We start from the raw sequence: 18,654 nt of genomic DNA, 5'->3' as shown, positions 1-18,654 counted from the left end.
CCAATTAGGAAATCTGAGGCCGAGACACAATAATTAAGGCCATTCAGTAGCCACAATCATTTTACATTATGACCGTCCAAATCTGCGGCTTCACGAGCCCTCGAGGAGATTTCAATTTTCATTAGCCAACAGCTTCCACTAGAGATTCTTATGTCTGCTTTTCTAATTTGGCAGAAGCCCCAAACGCCCTGAGATAAAGTAAGAGTTTTGTGGGAGATGAGATTATCAGAAAATAAACCTTTTGACTTAAGCCAAGTTTACTTTTGAACCTTGCTATTTAAAATTTTACCTATACAGCCAGTCCTCATAACATAGCTTATCCGGCGTCTCTTGTTTTTTTTTTTTCTTTTTTTTCTACACCCGTAGTGTGATTTATTAATCACCGCCTTTCGTTTGTCTGACGTACTATAACCTGTTTTCACCCTACAAACAAAACCTACTGGTTGTAGTATTTAATCAAATTTTAGCCCTCTCAAAGGGTTGATATAACTGTTTTTCTTCTGTATTATTGTCAAAAATATAAATTTCTGCAGGAATTTCCAAATTAAAAGCTTATTTCCAACCTTGTAATGAACAGGCCCCAAATGTAACTGAGCATTTTGTGATAACTGCCATTCTTTAGTAGATCCGTTTAACGTCACCAGCCCAAATGTATGTACAGTGTGTAACTACCTTTTCGAGTAGATTTCAAGGTACCGATAGGAACCTAGAATTATTTTCCATGCAAATCAGTCTAACTGCATACACCTGAAGTTTTTTTTTATATTTTGAGACTTACAAAATTTATTTCCATGCCACTTCATCTGAATATCTCAAGAACATTATTTATTTTCCAATTTGCGTAATTTTTAAAGTGTCAACGTGCACCTGTATGCCAGGTTCAAAAACATCTATTTAAGGTTACAGTATACCTTCGAGTCGGCAATTTTCTTCAAATTTGGCTTTCTTGAGTCAAAGTAGTGGTCGAAGATTAATCTCGAATTTCTGAAAAAAATGTTTGAAAAAGGCTAAATATTGGCGGAGAAATGGCGGTTTTTCGTTTTCGCCGGAGGTAAAAGTTTACCTCTTGATTGACAGCCCTATGGCGCGCGTACAGTCAACCGAGACGATTTTGGCGGGAATTACCTGTGCGGATGTCAGCCTTGTTGTTCCGACTACCAAGCATTCTTGTTATTGGTTTAACTCTATTAAGTTAGAAGTAAACATAGACCACGTTAAAAACATAAACCAGTTCGAAAAAGCGAAAACAGCGAAGAACGAATGAAAATACATCAATGAGTGAAGAAGCAAAAGTTCGCCACGCGGATGCGCTATAGGGCGGGCAAAAAAATCTTGGTAAGAGAAAAGGAAGGTTCTGTAAAAATTTTGGAACTTGACAGCAATAACAGGGATGTTGACAGAGACTCTTCTGATGAGTGCGATGTCGACGAATGTAATGTTCATTTCCATATTGCATATCGCTAAGGACTATGGGATGATCTTATCAGCCAGCGTGGCGGTCTGTGTGACGTGATTGAGGACGCACTAAGATCTTTCGTTTATCTTGTGCATCTTGAGTTAACACTGAAGGAAAACCTCACTCAATGAGACCATTTGAAATATTTTCCATACAAAGTTGACCACACACAGTTGCTCCACAGCGCTTTCTTTTGTTTGTTTCCTTCGCCCAGCCACTCTAGCGTTCGTATCCTTTTTAGTCTTCCCCATTTTGCCAGACCAGCTTCAAGAAAAACCGAGGTACAGGCTCGAAGCAGGCACTTTAAAGAGTTATAACTCAAAGGGAATTTGTTCAATTGCCCTCAAATTTGGACAGTAGCTAGTTTAACATATAAACTAGAAAAGCGTGTCTGCGAATTGCAAATTTCGGAGTACTTTTTCTTCGAGAGAGATTTTTGTACGATCACTCCACATTTTTTTAATCCTATTTCGAAAATGTTCTGTAACTTTTTACTGCAATTGAACATGCCAAAACGCAGACACGTTTTTTAAGCGCTTTGAGCCCTGAAACCGAGGAAAAAATTAAATTGGCGAAAAACAAAATTCGCTTTGAGTTGTAGCTTTCGAAAGGTGATTCGGGCGCTCGTATTTACTGCTCGTGAAAAATTCGACAATTCATTTTATTTCAAAATTCTTGGTGTAGTTTGATAGCCAGCTCTATAAGCTTTAATTTGATATAGGGGTTTAGGTATCTACAGCTTAAACTGCACGCCCTACATCGCTTGCACGCGAGACACCCCTGAAGGTATGCGGTAACCTTAAGGGAAGGCGAAAAGCATGCAAAGCAGCGTCACTTGTTGCAACTAAGTTGTTGCGCAGAACATTTGGTCACGTTTGGCCAACCTGTTCCAATATTTGGAAATTTTGATCGCAATTCCGTGATAAATGTAAGTTAACGACTTTGTTTTAAGTACATCCACTACAGCTCAAATTAACAGGTTATATTGTTACAGGGGCAGCCGGTCTGATGCCAAGAAAATGACCGCAGTGTGGTCACCGATTATCAGAATGATTACTGGCATTGTTTTGGTCGTACTATTGTAGAGAGTGATATTAATGACCACATCAAGGTACAACCGCTGTCGTTTTTATCCACAATAATGTAATAATACAAACATTCTTATAGGGTGCATTATCTTAAACCCATCTCGCACTAAAATATTCAAAATGCACAAATTCAAATAAAAAAATTAAAATGAAATGAATAAATAATAATCAACAAACTCTCTCATTCGCTCTTTTGGACTCTCAAAGTATCTCTGTCCGGAAGTTCAGTATGGCCGCCTGTACGGGTCCGCAAATGATCCCAGGACTGCAAATGATCCCGGACCGCAAATGATTCCCAAATTGGACCGCAAATGATCCCGGACCGGAAATGATCACCGATAGGGACCGCAAATAATCCTGACTAAAAAATATGGAATGGCATGGATGGTGGAATGGTGTGGCTAGGGAATTGGCGTACGTGAATACCGATGTTTTTATTAAAGCCATCTTATATTTATAATGGCTTACAACTTGCTTTTTTTCATACCTTGGACTAAATTTTGTTGCTAACTACGATGTTATGAATATCACCACTCAATTATCAAAACACGACTTGGCTTGCATTTCTTTGCAATTCTGAGTAAAATTACGATCAGTGCAACATACGCTACATATCCTCCTTTGTTAAACATTGATAGTTCGGTGTTATAGTAAATCACATTTTATCAGCCATTAACGCCACTCGTCTAAAGTTTTAAACAGAAGACGCTGTCACCTGAGTAGACCACAAGCCTACAACGCTTCATCACTCTGTAAAACTGGAGATTTGAACAAATTTATTTTGTAATTTTTCCTTGGTCGTGTTTTGGCTTTAATTCCTCGGAAATGACTACTTGAGTATTCTAAGAAGCCAAAATTCCAAGCTATAGTTATGAATTAAGTTCAGCTTCATGACCAAGAAAGGCCAAGGCTTGCGCTTCGTTTCGACAATATCACAATTTATTGAACATATGAAATAAATTTCAGTTAATCAACAACTCTTGTTTCTATTTTGAGCTATGTGCTTTGCTAATCATCCGTTCATCGACCTTGGATGGCCTCACGTGATAATCCTTAAAACCAGCCAATCAGAGTGAACCTTAGCATCTTGATACGTGCTTGCTAAATTTGGCCAGTGTCTTTTGCTCTCACACGAGATAGACTACAGTGCGACATTTTGTCCAGAATATTTTTTATTCCCTCCCACCAACCCAAAGCACTTGCCCGCTCATAAGTCTTCGTAGTAATATAGTTTGCCTAAGGGCTTTTCCAATCATCTAGGATATTTTGTAATACAACTTAAATTGTAGGGCGACATCAGTTTTATACCTAGGTTTTAATGTACCCAATCAATAACATGGCATAACATGTAAATCTTGAGGGTTCCAGCACCACTTTTAGTTGTATTTAATAGATGCGTTAATTGTTAAGATAAGCAATGGGACTCTTAGAATAAGTACCTCTTTTGAGGTTTCTTTGTGTACACTCGACTTAAAATTACCAAAACGAACATTTATAACTTTTAGAGCAATTACATACCACATTTGAGGTGGTTTAGACATGTCAATCTATTGAAGGATCTTTACGATTCTCAGAGACACTTAAGTATGTTACTTATCTGAACGAACTATAGAAACTAAGTACCTCGCTTAGGTTTGTTTATGTCGATTAGAACAGTCTGCCAGTCCAGTAATACATACTTGAGATCATAATTCACAATTTATACTTTTTTATATTGTTACCGTTCTTTGCAAGTTCTGTTAAGGTTGGTCAAATAAACCCGGGAATGCTCCACTCGTCACACTCTTGCCCCCATAGACTCGATTTTAGGAGGCCAACTCCCTCCAATTTTACCCCGTGGAGTTAGGTTAGTGGAGGCCCACTCCCTCCTCTCTACCATGGAATGTTTACAGTGGCCCTGAGTGAAGGCCTGCTCCCTTCTCTCCATCCACTGTCTACGTCTCCTTGGGCTATAGGTTTTGTTTTCTTGACACTCCAGGGGTTCATGGGGCTAAAATATTAACTGAGCACTCTGTCACCCACTTCCCCATTTTCAGTCTGAAGTTTGGGGAAACGCACAGGCCTAGAACTTGGAGAAGTGTCTTATTTAGTTATCTTCTATAGAGTACATCACAATTTCTTAGCTTTTTCCGTTGGTTGGTTTTCGATTTATTATTTTTGTTATTGCATGACAGTGAAAACGATCTGTACCCTTCGAAGAACAAAACAGCAACTGTGGAATATTTTTTTGTAAAATGATAAAACATGCTTTTTAGTTCATGAGTTTTGTACATGTTCTCACCTTGCTCTGATATAAATCTATGCTATTCCTTATTTTTTGATCGGGATCATTTGCCGTCCAATATGGGGATCATTTCCGGTCCGGGATCATTTACGGTTGAATTCGGACATCATTTGCGGTCCTGGGATCATTTGCGGACCCGTACAGGCCCTTTCAAGTGAAACAAATTTTTCATGTTTTTATAACTAAAGCAGTAGAGACCATAAACGTACGTCAAACGCCAAACGCAAAACGCCAAGCATGAAACTACCGTTTGCGGTTTGCCGTTAAACCGAAAACTTTGGTACTGAATGTCTCTACGACGAAATCCGGTAGGAAATCCATCAATTTCAATTTTTAGTGGAACAAAAACTTGTACCAGAATATATTTTTATATTACAGTCCTTTGTGCATTTTCGAAAAGCTAAAGATATAAATATTTGCCTGAAATAACACCAACAGCAATTTCCCTTGGGAAGTCGAGGAAATAAATTTCAAAGTCCGGAGAAATTGTGCAAACACAGGCAAAAGTTTATCATCAGTTTCATTTCACCAGTACTTTCAAGTGTTTCATCATGATATAAACTTCAACATTTGTTTTCGACATTTGGTGTTGTAGGAAATGATTTCCTTTGAGAAGGTATTTCAAACAGTCGCATAGAAGTTTGTTATACAATATAAATAATCTTGGTACAAAGTTTTTGTCTTCTTGTTACTCGATTTTCTGGTGGGTTCCCTCTTAATTTTCGGATGGTATTATTAGTGACTTTTGTTAGGAAAAATTCGTAACAAAAGACGTTACTTAACAGCACCTTACTGCTTCTGCGTGTGATGCTTGTGCTCTGCTAGAGAAAGCAGCCCTCTGACTTCTCGACAGTAAAATTTGCAAAATGAGTACCTTCAGGAAAACTTTCTGGAGCAGACTGGTGTGTTGTCTTTGTAACCTTGTTTTTCATAAGCCTCAAACCTTACAAATACGTTTTCAGCTTTCTCAATTTTAGAGTATACTATCACAAGCACAAGTAGGCTACAAATACTCTTACTTCCTCATTGCCACTAGAATATTAAAAAGTTATGATAATAATGTCCATGAGAGGGCTAACCTGCACATTGAAGGGTGCGATTGCATTTTCAGTATAGGCTCTCGGAACTGAACAATACTTAATCATTCATCGTAAAGGTGACTGTCACGGGATTCACATATTTTGCATTGCCTCCTAGCTTTTCAGCTTTGGTTTCGACTAAAAAGATCAATCGAACGTGAATCACAAATATCACAAATATCACAAATATTCCTCCCAGCGTCGTCTAGTCGAACTTCTATTAAGCGGCCACCTGTTAAGCGGCCAGTTATTCAAGTCCCAAAATTGTTGTCAGTAAAATAGTGTACGTAACACCCCTATCAGCCGGCCGCCTCTATTAAGTGGCGGCGGCTACCTTTTTGTCTTCCTGACGAGGGTCTTTACTATTGTCTTCAGATCACCCCTATTTAAGCGGTCACCCAAAATGTAATGCACGAAGTTAGGCTTTGTTTTGGTAAAGGCGATAACAGCTAGTCCAAAGAAGAAAGTGACCACTAATAAAAACATTAAAGCACACAATTACTGTTTTCTTGGCGTGATTCCATGTTGCCTAAAGCATGTTTGTGTTTAAATAAATTGACGTTTCCACTAAGCCTCATGTTTATTTCCTGACGAACCCCTATTAATTAGGCGGCCAAGCCCTATCAAGTGACCACCTCCCATTTCCCCGATAGTGGCCGCTTAATAAGGGTTCGACTGTATTTTCAGCTCTCTTCTCGGTGCTTGAAAATGTGATGAAATACTGTCTCTTACATGTCGGTTTGGTTTAATGCTTACATGCTACGTATAATAAAGTAGTTCACGAAACGTCTCATACTGACATCATCGCTCTGAACCGATTGACAAAAACCAAGCAAAACATTAAGTTAATTGTTTAATGTTATTTGTCACTTTTGAAAGTAAAGAACAAAAGTACGGTACCCCAATTTTTTAAATGTCAGATATATTTGCAACAGATATTTAAGTTGGACCCTGTACAGTTAACGTAAATGAAAAATAGCTAGTATCTGCCAATCGCCAAATTGCAGGTAGACACGTGGAAGCTTTATTATTGTACATAGCGTGCTAGTATCCCATCCCATGCAAACCTGACAGCAGTTGTTAAGTCTTACGTACTTATACATCAAATAAACAAACAAACCTAATAAACTTACCGTGTGCAATGCGCAGAATTACAAAAGTTTTCGTTTGTCGCCAATTCCCCGCCGAGTAATCCCACGGTTTCATCAATGTCTTTTATCTAGCAGAGACTTGTTTATTTGACTTGAAAACATTTGGTTGTTTAGATTTTCTCTTTGCCAACAGTAACAGGTAGAAGAGTTAATATTGGCACCCTGTCAAATAATATTTAAAGGGGCTCAGTTACGGTATTTTGAGTTAAATAATAATACTTTAATAAGATAGAAAAACACCAAAGAAATCATGATAAACCATCAAGAAACAAGGATGGCTACGGACGGAAAAGATTAACACGGATTACAAACGACGAATTTGAAAAATTGAGGCTAAACTTGTAAATATGCGCAAACCGCGCGTGACTGAGCTCCTTTAAGGTCAGATTGGGCACATATCTAAGAGTTTATGTTTTACAAGACGCTTCGCCGGAATATGGTCGACTTACGAAAATTTCGGTCGAAAAAATGGTATGTCCAAAGATTTGAATGTTTAAGCTATTTATAGTGTATTTGCAGTACGAGTTTTCTGAAGCTAGAGTATCAAATATTTTTTTTTTTTCAATTTGCATATATATAATGTAAATTCCACGACAATTGTCTTGGTCAAAGAGGCGGTCAAGTAATCTTACGTGAAAATTCCATCGAAAAGCGAAGTACTCATTATTCCGTTTGCTTGGCAAAATTAGAAAACTATCATGGCTGAGAAAACTACTTCATTGTGATTGGCTGAGACCGGGACAATCTATTTTATATTTTTAATTGCACTGCAGTGCAAATTAATGCTGGCACGTTTGCAATTTTCTCAGTCGTATAATAAATGAGTAATCGCATGAAAGCTTAAGCAAATAACTTTTTTTGTAATATATTTGTATTGCAATATATTTTGAAAGAATTTTCAAATTTCACTCGTTGGGCCAGTCCACACTACGCCGGAGAAATTTGAAAACGAAGTTCTCACTCTCAAAACGCATCAAATGTGTTTTCCGTCCACACTACGCCGCAGGAATTGGGAAACGCAACAGTCACCGGTCATTTTGGATTTGTGGTTGAGGTCAACTCGAGCAGGGAAATCACATGATTATCGTAATGTCATCGTTTTCGAAAAGTTCCGTTTTCAAAATGTTTTCCGTCCACAAAAAGAAACGCAAAACCAGCGTTTTCACTCCGCCCGGTGTGAAGAGTGTTCTCGATTAGCTGCGATTTCGTGACGGATTAGTGTGGACTGTAGTAAATAAAGCTGCGTTTTTAAATTTAAATTGCACTTCTTGGACGTCCTTGCAAATGCAGGCATTCTAATTATTTATAAAACAACACCTTTTTCCTTTAAGATCGAGACCATTTGTTCGTACGGTGTTTTGGGTTTTGGATAACTTGGCCGTACAGACGAAGAATCCTTGATAGACGTCCACTTAGACGACTTCTGCGTCTGAGACGACGTTTTCGTTCAAACGCGTCGTCATTCATCTAAGGTGAAAACGGCCATTGTAGAACGCACCAGTTTCATTGCTCTCTCTGCAGTCGCCATTTTGTATTTAGGCCGGTCTGATCTGGTCCTTGTATCTCCGACTGAGCATGCAACTTTTTAAGATCAACTAAGATTCGCACAGAGCTAACTGCTTCTCACTTCGACTTTTTTTGGTTTATTGCTGTCATGGCAATACTAAATTCAATTAAATAGTTTACCGGGGTGGCGTGGAAAGCTATGAACAAATTCAGTAACTGGGGTAAATTTTACGTCATTCCGGCCTAGGAAAGTCTGCTAAAATCGTCAAGCTCAGTTCTTGTCTAACGATATTGTTTTCTTGTATTCCATGGATACCTTGTTCAAAGCATACCAACTAAGATACTCCGTGTATTACACAGAAAGTACCTAAACTGAGCTAAATTTCGACGTTTAGGGGCAATGAAAGTCTTTCATTTTATAGTAGTAAATATAGTATTAAGAGTGTGTCCAGTAATAAGAGTGTGTAGGTATTCTGATAACCTTCCACGTATTATTTGCTTTTACACTTTGTTCAAGTTTGTTTTCTTTCGATTTATGAATCAAAGGGGCTAAAACGAAGATCCTTACAGTACGGACAGAGAAGACCAGGTTAATAAGATATTTTTTCGATCTCTACGGACTCGGAAACAGCTTCAAATTTTGGCCAATTACAGCACGTAGTTGCTAAGGGGTATAATAAAGTTACTGAATATCAGGTACTTAAGGTACTTAAAGACGTTTCTACTCCAATAGATTCCTGGCAGTCTGTTTTGCTCTCGAAATGTGGCCGGGATTATGAGGCGAGACCGTGAAGGGATTGGCACGAGACCTGAGAGTGGCAGCCGCTTTTCGTCCGTACTCATCTGACTCTCAGAAAAAGACCGGCTGACAGCAGTTACTAATAAAAAGATCTTACGAATAACTTTTTGACAGTATTTTCGAAAGCCATAGATCTTTCGTCACTGATGAGTATGACAAGGCGCTTCTTGTCATATATCAAACACGAGAGACGATTTTAGAAGGGAGTTTACATACGACACGTAGTAAATTATTTCTGACGAACTTTGAGGTGGTTGGAACTGCCGTGATGAAACACTGTCTCCAGTGTCTTGGATATGTTGTCAATCGAAGCTATAGCGATAAGGAGAACACGGAAAGATTTAATGGTAATATTAATATATTTCCGAACATCGTCCCTTTTATGATTTCTCTTCTTTTATCTTGATGAAATGCTTGTGAGTTTGCAAGTTGAAATTTTTAAATAGCCTTCCACGACCGCAACGTTTACAAATTTGCCGAACTTTTATTTTGCGTTTCTTCAGGTTTCCCTGTCAAGCATACTTCTAAGGACTCACGCTCAGCACCAGATTCAGACAGAAATGTCCAACGATATATCACGTTTACATAATTCAGGACCCACTCTCAGGAGCCAATGCATTAAGGGCTCGACCAGTTCTGAATCTTCTTGTGGGAAAACTAGACAGACATCGAAAAAAAAGCTTTTTGTTCGTGAAACAAACTACCCCATCCAACAGCATCAGTTGTCACAAACCAGTGACAACTTGGACATTGATAAGCGCAACCTGCGATTTGTTGTTACTTGTTAGTTGGAAATTTTGTTCCTCTTCTTGAGTCACATTCGAGTTTCCCAACAATGCCCTGCTTTTTCTGCACCTTTCTCTGAAAAAGCTCTTGTTCTTCAGACTCTTAAATATTTTCTTGAATGCAACTTTGAACTCCTGGCTCGTGATATAGTACACCAGTGGATTAGCTGACGAGTTGATTAAAACGAAAACTGCAACTTGGCCCATGATCAGGTTGTAGTAAGACTTCGTCCAAAACGTCGGTATAATAAGCAACGAGACGCGTAGAGCGTTCAAGGGAAACATTGTCACCGCAAACAAAATCACTAGAGGTGTAAGAATTCTCGTTGTCTTCTTGCTTTGTTGCCAGATTCTTTTGTCGCCTCTTTCTTTGTTTGATGGAGCTTGCGACAAGACTGCTTGATCTCTATCATCATACTCTGACATCGAGGTTCGGAAGGCAACACTTTGAAGTACTCGTTTCTTGATCATCATGTATGTGAATGTTATGACAACCAGAGGAAGTGCATACCAGACGACGATATGAACTGCCGAGTAAGACAGGAATACCGCATTTGTCCCAGACATATCAGGCCATTCCAGGTAGCAGACTTCCAGAGTGGAATGGTAAGCCATGAAAGGGTACAATGGAACAGATGAAACTAAAAACGACGCCAACCACACTATGCCAATAACCACAAAAGTCGTCAATCGAGATCTGTGCTTGATCTGGTATCGCTGGGCGCCGACAATATTCCGATATCTCTCGGTGGCAATGGCCGTAATCGACCAGATGGAGGCTCCGAAGAATATCTCCACGGTAGGATACAGGTAATAGCACGCATGTTTTCCTAACAACCAGCGAAATGGGAAGAGGTATTTTAACACTACCATAGGATAGATGATAAGTAGTACCCCCAAATCCGCTATGGCCAAACTCAGCAAGTAATAATTCATGGAGCTCTTCATCTTGGGGCGTGTAAGGATCGCAATGCATACTAAAACATTACCAATCACACCCAGGAGTACAATGGTTGACCACAAACTGATTTGGAACACTATAGCTCCTAACGGCTGGTGGAGATAGACTGGAAAACCCGGTGCTGCAGTTTGCGTGTCTCTTGCATTCACTGCAGATGTATTGAGTGTTTGGTTGTTGAACAGGTTATTCATGGTTGGTCCCTTCTTTTTTTACCTAGAAGAGAAACAATGTTTTTGTAATTTTGCAATTTTACGCGTTGTTATTGTTGTCCAATTAAGAAACGTTCCACTGATTTATCTGTCCAAAAATTCTCCCGTATAGATTTGACAGACGTAAAATTTTGACATCGACTTTCTTACATTCATTACACCAACTCGACGTTCTACAATATCTTCATCTGCGTAAATGAGACAAGCTGTAGCCTAGTTATGTTACCATAGTAACCATAGATGGACTCTGAGCCTAGTAACGAAAGCGAAAGAAAGAAAGTGTTGGTTAGCGAACTGGATTGCTAATTTCCATCTATCTTCGTTGAGGAGAAACGGCCAAAGTATTCTATACATATCCCGTTACGTTTCTAGCTGTTTCGTCGAAACATTGAATCTCTCTAACTTCTACTTTCTGGGGATATCGTTTCTCCCCAGTATTCTAATCTTTTCTTCACAAACTGAAACAGTATCGACAAGTTTATACCACTTTGGTTACGGTGGATTGGCCTTATTCCGGAATAAGAATAAATAGACTAACCGCCAATACCCTCGTTCAATTAAGTCGCTGAGGCCTACTCTGGGACCTAAAGTCGCCTTAAGTCGCCTAAAGTCGCCTTAAGTTGCTATAGGTTACGCAATGTTAAAAAGGTTCCAACACACTCAAATTGTCCCTGTAGAAGGTTATTAGACTTATAACTGTCATGTTAGGCTAAACTCCACTCTCACCCTATGGAGGAGAAGGCACGATGGCCTAATGGTTGGTGCAATGGACCGTATTTGGGATCATTGCATTGTGTTCCTACTCTCATAGTGCCTCTCCTCGCTTAGATGTATCAATGGGTACTGGTTACGGAACAGGGGGGCAGTAGAGGTAACCTCAGTAGGTGACCTTTTAAATTTTTTTTTAACACTTGTTCCCAAGCATTAGAGCCATCTAAAGCTCCCCTTAAAGGGCCCTAGTCAGCCACACCTGCTTTATTCGGAGCATGTCAAAGCAAAGAAAATCACTGTGAAGCTACTAAAGATAAAGGGACATACTTTCAGGAACACAACTTACAGTAAAGTAACAAGACTCCGCCTTACCATGCAATATCAATAATTTTGATGGCATCGAAAATAGCACAGGCTGACTAGGGTCCTCTGAGAAGCTGAGGACCCAGCAATTACTGTATTATACCTGAAAGCTGTGGCTCCCTCATATATAAAAAAAGTTATTATAATAGTCCTGCATCTGTCTAGTCCCTATAGACTCCCCATGTTAGCAGGAATAATCTCTACATGTAGACAATACTTAAACTTTGAGGAATGACAATCTGATGTGTACTCTCTCACAGATGGCTTTTTATTTCCATTAAGTTTTAATTTTTTTCTTGTATTTCATTGTAAAAGAGTTAATAAAAAAAGATGGCACTCTGTGTTACCATCAGGAAATATATTAAATACATGTATGGAAAGATACAGCAAATGACTATACTGCAATAATTTCATTTAAGCTTATTAATTTTGATAGATATTACTGAATAAAATCTTCCGAAGACCTACAGTGTTTAATTAATAAACAACAACAGTGAGAGGTGTTCCAGATCATCAGGATGAAAAAAAAAAAAAGAAGATATTTCTGGGTTAAGGCTCAATTCTTTCTAGTCACTTTTACACTGAGCAGTAAAAATATGGTCATCCAAAGTCAATTGAACCGAACTGAGTCTATACTTTAAATACTTTACTTACCCAGTGTAAAAAAGTGACAAAAGTGGGCCATCTCTCCAGTAAAAATCATTATTGCATTTTTCTTCCACATTCGACCAACTGTAAACGTTTGAATTTCGTAATTGGACAAACCAAGTTGCAGCATAATGTTTATCTATCCTTTTCGTACATTTGATGAAGCCAGGTGTTCCCATCATCTTATACACGACTGCGCTACTGTTACTATCGAAAGCTACGGTACAGAAAATTCTTTGTGATCAACTCTCGGTAAACATGGCCGCCAGGCCAATGTTTGGAACACGTGACTTAAGTTACGCGAGCTCACGCGAGTATGATTACTCTGAAAGGCGTTTACAAAAACAAGAAAGAAAACAAATCGCCAAACTAATTCTCTCCGAAATTTGGATACAGTAATTTATTATCGGGTGATTTGAAATAAATCTACATTCGGGAACACTTACCAAGAGAACTCGAATTTTCGTGGCACAGGGCGATGTCTCGTTTCTTTGAAGCATGGAAACCAGTTAGCGGCCCAAGGGTTACTGGGAGAATCATAATGGCGGAGAGCAGTGTGCCTGGTATCGATACATCAATTTCTAGTATTTCGTTGTTAAAATGTCGTTCTGGGCATTTGTGATGTGTCAGGTGGAAACTAGTGAAAGCCTGGTAGGTATCTTTCTTAGTGGTCTGATCAACCGTGGTAAAAACCTTCTAAAAATATTCGATTCACTGTATAAACTGCCAGGGTCATCAAAGTTTTCTGGAGCCTGACAAGTAGTTGGTGAAATTTGACAGGCCGTGTTCTTACGAAGGAACTTAGCATGCGGTACTCATGATGGTATTGGAATATTTTGTCTGACTGAGGCAGGAGGGCAACAAATCGATAGGGTCCCTGAAAAGCACTGAGCAACTTTGGAAAGCCATGCCATTTGCTAAACTCCCATGCCAAAATTGACAGTGGAGATGCCAAAAATATGGTAGATAATTCGGGAAGCACTGTAAAATAAATGCATGTAAATAAGCTAAATTGATTTTAATTTCCCTGTTGTTTGAATAATTTATGGAAATATAGAAACATTTCAAATTAAATCAAGATATCTTAGATTTAAATTTTTTGTCACTGTGAATATATTGTTATTAGTTTTGTTTCATTTTTTTATTGTGGTATCTTCACTAATATTCATGCTACTTTGCTGGTATTTATTGTTATTATTATTCTTATAGTAGTAACTGTTCAGTGTTATGGTAAATCTATTTTTAATAGTATTTTCTTTTTTAATGGTTTGAAATCTGGCCCGGGTTGTTCAAAAGCTAACCCAGGTAATATATATATTTTTTTGTATAGAGATATCTTTCTCTGCTTATGGTTGTGTAGTTTTAAGATGAATCAAACTCAAAACTGAAAGGCAAACAACATAAACAAAGAACTGGACCGAAAAGTTACAAAAATGGAAGTAATCAAAATTCTCTCTAATCCTGGTTTACTTTAATCAGGCTTTGAACAGCCCGGTCCTGGATATTTGAGACTGTGGTGACTTAATTATATACCAGTATTGGTACAATATTGGTTTATTGCAAGAGATATATGGAGAGACTGTTGCTAAGTTTAAATTTATATCCCTCGAGTGAAATAACGTCTCCTCAAGTCGCCTAAAATCGCCTTAAGTCGCCTAAAATCGCCTTAAATCGCCTAAAGTCGCAATGTTTTTTTCTGCCAATTTTGCTTAAGTCGCCTTAAATCGCCCAAAGTCGCCTTAAGTTACGGCGATTTAAGGTGCTAGAGTAGGCCTTCACTGGATTCATGTTTAGAAAGCAGAATACTCCAAATGTTGGTCTGTCGTGGCGTATTTCATAAGAGGAAAACGCAAACAACGAGTACTAAATGAAGAAATTGTTCCAAAACAGAAAGTATGGAAAGAAATGAGTGTGAAAAATGACTTGTTGCCAGTAATGTGAATGACCATCGAAATTACACCGAGACTATCGTGACTTGACAGTGCAGTTCTAGGGAAGTGAAATGATGCATGAAAACGTAACTGCGAAGCTTCGAAAATATCCCTCTCGGGTGTAGGAGAAGCCACTGTACGCCTCAAAATTGCACAGAAATATTAACCTAAGCTTGGATCGGATCAGGAGAACACGTTTTGCTGGTGTAAAAGCGTGTACGGAATCCTCATGTACTGACTTCTTTTTAGAATGAATTTGTGCAGTTTTGTTCTTGAATCTACAGTACTTACCGGTGCTGGCCTCAGGAAACTTTAATTATGAAGAAGAAGTCAACCAGCTGTCAAACATGCCACACTCTTTGATATGTTTGTTCCCGCAGTTATTATGGCTTGGGTCCCCGTTTTCGACACGACATTTACTTTCTCCGATCGCTCAATATATATCCGACAGGTTTCACTTAACGGCCCTTAATCCTTATGCTAAGTTTAGACATGTGTCTTTGCATGATTAATGTAAAGTAGAAAAGTTTAATGTTAAAAGAAAACCGAAGACTGATTGGCTATTCAAGCGCCATTTATCGATCGAAAAAATGACAGTTTTTCAGGTGGCTGTTTATAGATACTGATCACCTTGAAAGAAGAACTGGGAAAAATGCAGCTCAGAATTGAGGACATTTTCTGCTTGTGTTCCGTCATGACGAAGATGAATTTAAAAAAAGATGAATCAAATCCGCGTGTTTTGAGCAGTTAATTTATCTGCAGCTATCTTGCATATTATTATGGTAATTGCCTGCCAAGCTTTCTTCAATAAAAAAAAAAACGACAAGCAGGCCTTCAATGGCCCTAATGGAGGTATTATTTTCGTGCATTGTTAGTTGTTATATGATCCACTCAAACACAGGCTGTTTCTATACAAACCTCCAATATGATTACATTCGGTTGCAACTGTTTTGTTTGGTAAAATTATGACCCCTGTAGAGTTCTGCAGCGCCTCGCATCAACTTATTTAAGAGAAATTCTTTTTATATTTAATATACTTTCATTAAAAGAACAACAGGCAACACCACATTTCCACTATCATCAGATAAACAAAACCAAACGATAACGTTATTTATAATCTAGTCACTGCAGGGAATCGATGTCTCTGTTCTTCTCGTCAAACGCCTTATCTAAAACCACACGAAACGTTTCAGGAAGATTTCTCCCCAGCCTTTCCTTCTTTGCTATACCTGTAATAGTATTATTTTATGGCTGTTGTGTTCAGTTTTTTCAAAAGATTTCACTGAGAGCGGCACGTTAAATTTTTATAATCTTTTTTGTAATGGTTTACCTTTAAGTCCCGCCAGCAGCATGTAACCTTCCGGTCTAACAAAGTAGTTTTTTGGTGATGTATATCAGCTCAGTTGAATCGTTCGCATAACCGAAAAAAAAAGCTTCATGTACAAACAACTCTATCAACATTCTTTGATTTCGTTTCGATGGAAATTGATGTAATGTATAGGCGCCTAGTTATTTCATAAACAAACCAGAACTGCACGACACTCTTTGTTCTTCATTAAGAATAAAATAAAGACGAAAATAGTGTGGCGATATATATCGCAGAGTACCAGTACCAACTGAACTGGGAAATGTAAGGTCGAGATACAATAATTGAGGCTGTTCGGTTGCCACAATCATTTTGCTGTTTGACCATTGAAACCAGCGGTTTGATTAACCCTCGAGGATATTTTTATTTTCATTAACCAGTAGCTTCGATGAAAGACTTTTACCTTTGTCTTTTCTAAATTGGCGGAAGCGTTCCAAACGCCCGAAGGTTAAGTGAGAACCTTTGTGAGGAATGAGATCATCAAGAAATAAACCTTTTGACTACAGCTGAGGTTACTTTCTCTCGGCTGAATCTGAACCTTGCTATTTAAAATTTCACCTATACGGCCAATCCTCATAGCATAGCTTATCGTTTCTTGTCAGTTTTTTTTCCTCCATTCGTAGAATTCATAATATATTCCGCACCACCTTTCGCTCGTCTGACATACTGTAACCTGTTTTCACTCTGCAAACAAACCCTACTGGTTGTAGTATTTAACCAAATTTTAGACCTCCCAAGGGGTTCATATTACTGTTTTTTCTTCTGTAGTATTGTCAAAAATATCAATTTCTAGAGGAATTTCCAAATTAAGCTCCCACTTTCAAGTTTGTAATAAATAACCCCCAAATGTAACGAAGCATTTAACCGCCACCAGCCCAAATGTATGTACAGTTTGTACCTACCTTTTGAAGTACGGCTTTCTTCGCTGATGGTCAGTCCCAAATAGATTCAGTTTAAGGTACTGATAGACTTCTAACAATACCTTCCATGTACGTCAGTGCAACTGCATACGCCTGAAGTATTTGTTATATTTTGTAACTTACAAAATTAATTCCCCGCCTCCTCATCTGAATATCTCTAGAACATTATTTGCCTTCCAATTTGCGTGTTTGCTTTACTTTTTTACTTGTCAGAGGTGCAGCTGTGTGCCTAGGTTCAAAAACATGTAAACAGGCCAAAAACACGCAAGAAAACTGAACTTCTTGCAACATCGTTGCGTACATCATTTTGACACATTTGCCCATCTTGTTCAAATATTTGAAAATTTTGATCGCAATTTCGTGATACGAAATGTAGGTTAAAGACTTTGCCAGTATATCTTCTAAAGCAAACTCAAATTAGCAGGTTATACCGTTGCTATGGCAGACTGTCTGATGCCAAGAAAATGACCGCGTGTGGTCATCAATTATCAGGATGATTAATTATTGGCATTGTTTGATCCGATTATTGTAGAGAGTGATAGCAGTGACCGCATCAATGTACAACCGCTGTCGTTTTCATCCACAACATTCTTATAGGGTGCAGTATCTTAACCCCAAGACACTAAAATATTGGTTCAAACTCAAACCAAAAAAATTAAAATGAATAACTCATAAACAACTAACTCTCCCATTCGCTCTTTTGGACTCTTAAGATGATTCCTCAGATTTGCATTGCGCATTCCCACTGCGTACGATTTTCGCGTCATTAGCGCCCGCACGAGAGCGTGCACAACCACAACATCAAGAAATTTCCTTCCAGCTAAGCTCGACAGCGAAATCACTGCTCGTTTTCTCTTAAACGAGCATGGTGACTTATCTTTTGGGTCTTATTTTTCGAAAAAATGCTTGGTAGTGAACATTCAAGGATAGTTTCACAAAAATCATTCGACTTTTATTTCTGATGAATCACCTGTTAACCGAATTGAACGTGCTCAAATTTTCGTATTGAAAAAACGCTACATACGTGCATATACGTACATACATAATCTTTATTTAAACACGGTATAAGAAAATAAAACAAAAATTCGTCAGCTAATACATTTAATGCCTAATGTCTAATATAATAAAAATAATTAAATAAAAAAGTTGCTTTCCACGAATGCCGCGCCTTATTCATCTCCTTTGAGTAGGCGTTTAAATTGCCTCAGTCACTCTGCTTTCCTTAAAGCTATTTTTGTAATAAATTTGTGCGCGGTAATGGCATTGAGTTTATTCTCAGAGTCCCTTAGGTTATATGCAGTTTCTCGTCTTTCGAAATTACAACTGAGACATTCTGGAGCCAACCCGTGCAGACTTTTAAACCATCGTAGCTCTTTGAATTTGCTGCTGGCATGCTA

At 38.4% G+C, this 18,654-nt stretch overlaps 1 protein-coding gene across 1 annotated transcript; it reads right to left on the bottom strand.

The window, feature by feature from the left end:
* Positions 1-8,685: 8,685 nt before the first annotated feature.
* Positions 8,686-17,437, bottom strand: LOC110055940 (neuropeptide Y receptor type 2-like). The gene is made up of 2 exons (XM_020762384.2): positions 17,240-17,437; positions 8,686-11,322 (listed from the first exon to the last, which is right to left on the bottom strand). Exon 2 carries the CDS (start codon positions 11,298-11,300, stop codon positions 10,089-10,091), a length of 1,212 nt encoding a protein of 403 aa, XP_020618043.1. The 5' UTR covers positions 11,301-11,322; positions 17,240-17,437; the 3' UTR covers positions 8,686-10,088.
* Between the last annotated feature and the right edge of the window lie 1,217 nt (positions 17,438-18,654).

This window comes from Orbicella faveolata, unplaced genomic scaffold (genome assembly GCF_042242905.1).
Source record: "Orbicella faveolata isolate gen_17 unplaced genomic scaffold, um_ofav_v1 contig_12, whole genome shotgun sequence".
In the NCBI taxonomy this organism is placed as follows: domain Eukaryota; kingdom Metazoa; phylum Cnidaria; class Anthozoa; order Scleractinia; family Merulinidae; genus Orbicella; species Orbicella faveolata.
The sequence above is the reverse complement of the archived record's forward strand: the minus strand, read 5'-3'. Positions and strand labels throughout refer to the sequence as shown.

Coding starts and splice junctions, on each gene's coding strand:
- LOC110055940 (XM_020762384.2), bottom strand. CDS start 11,300: ATGAATAACCTGTTCAACAACCAAACACTCAATACATCTGCAGTGAAT.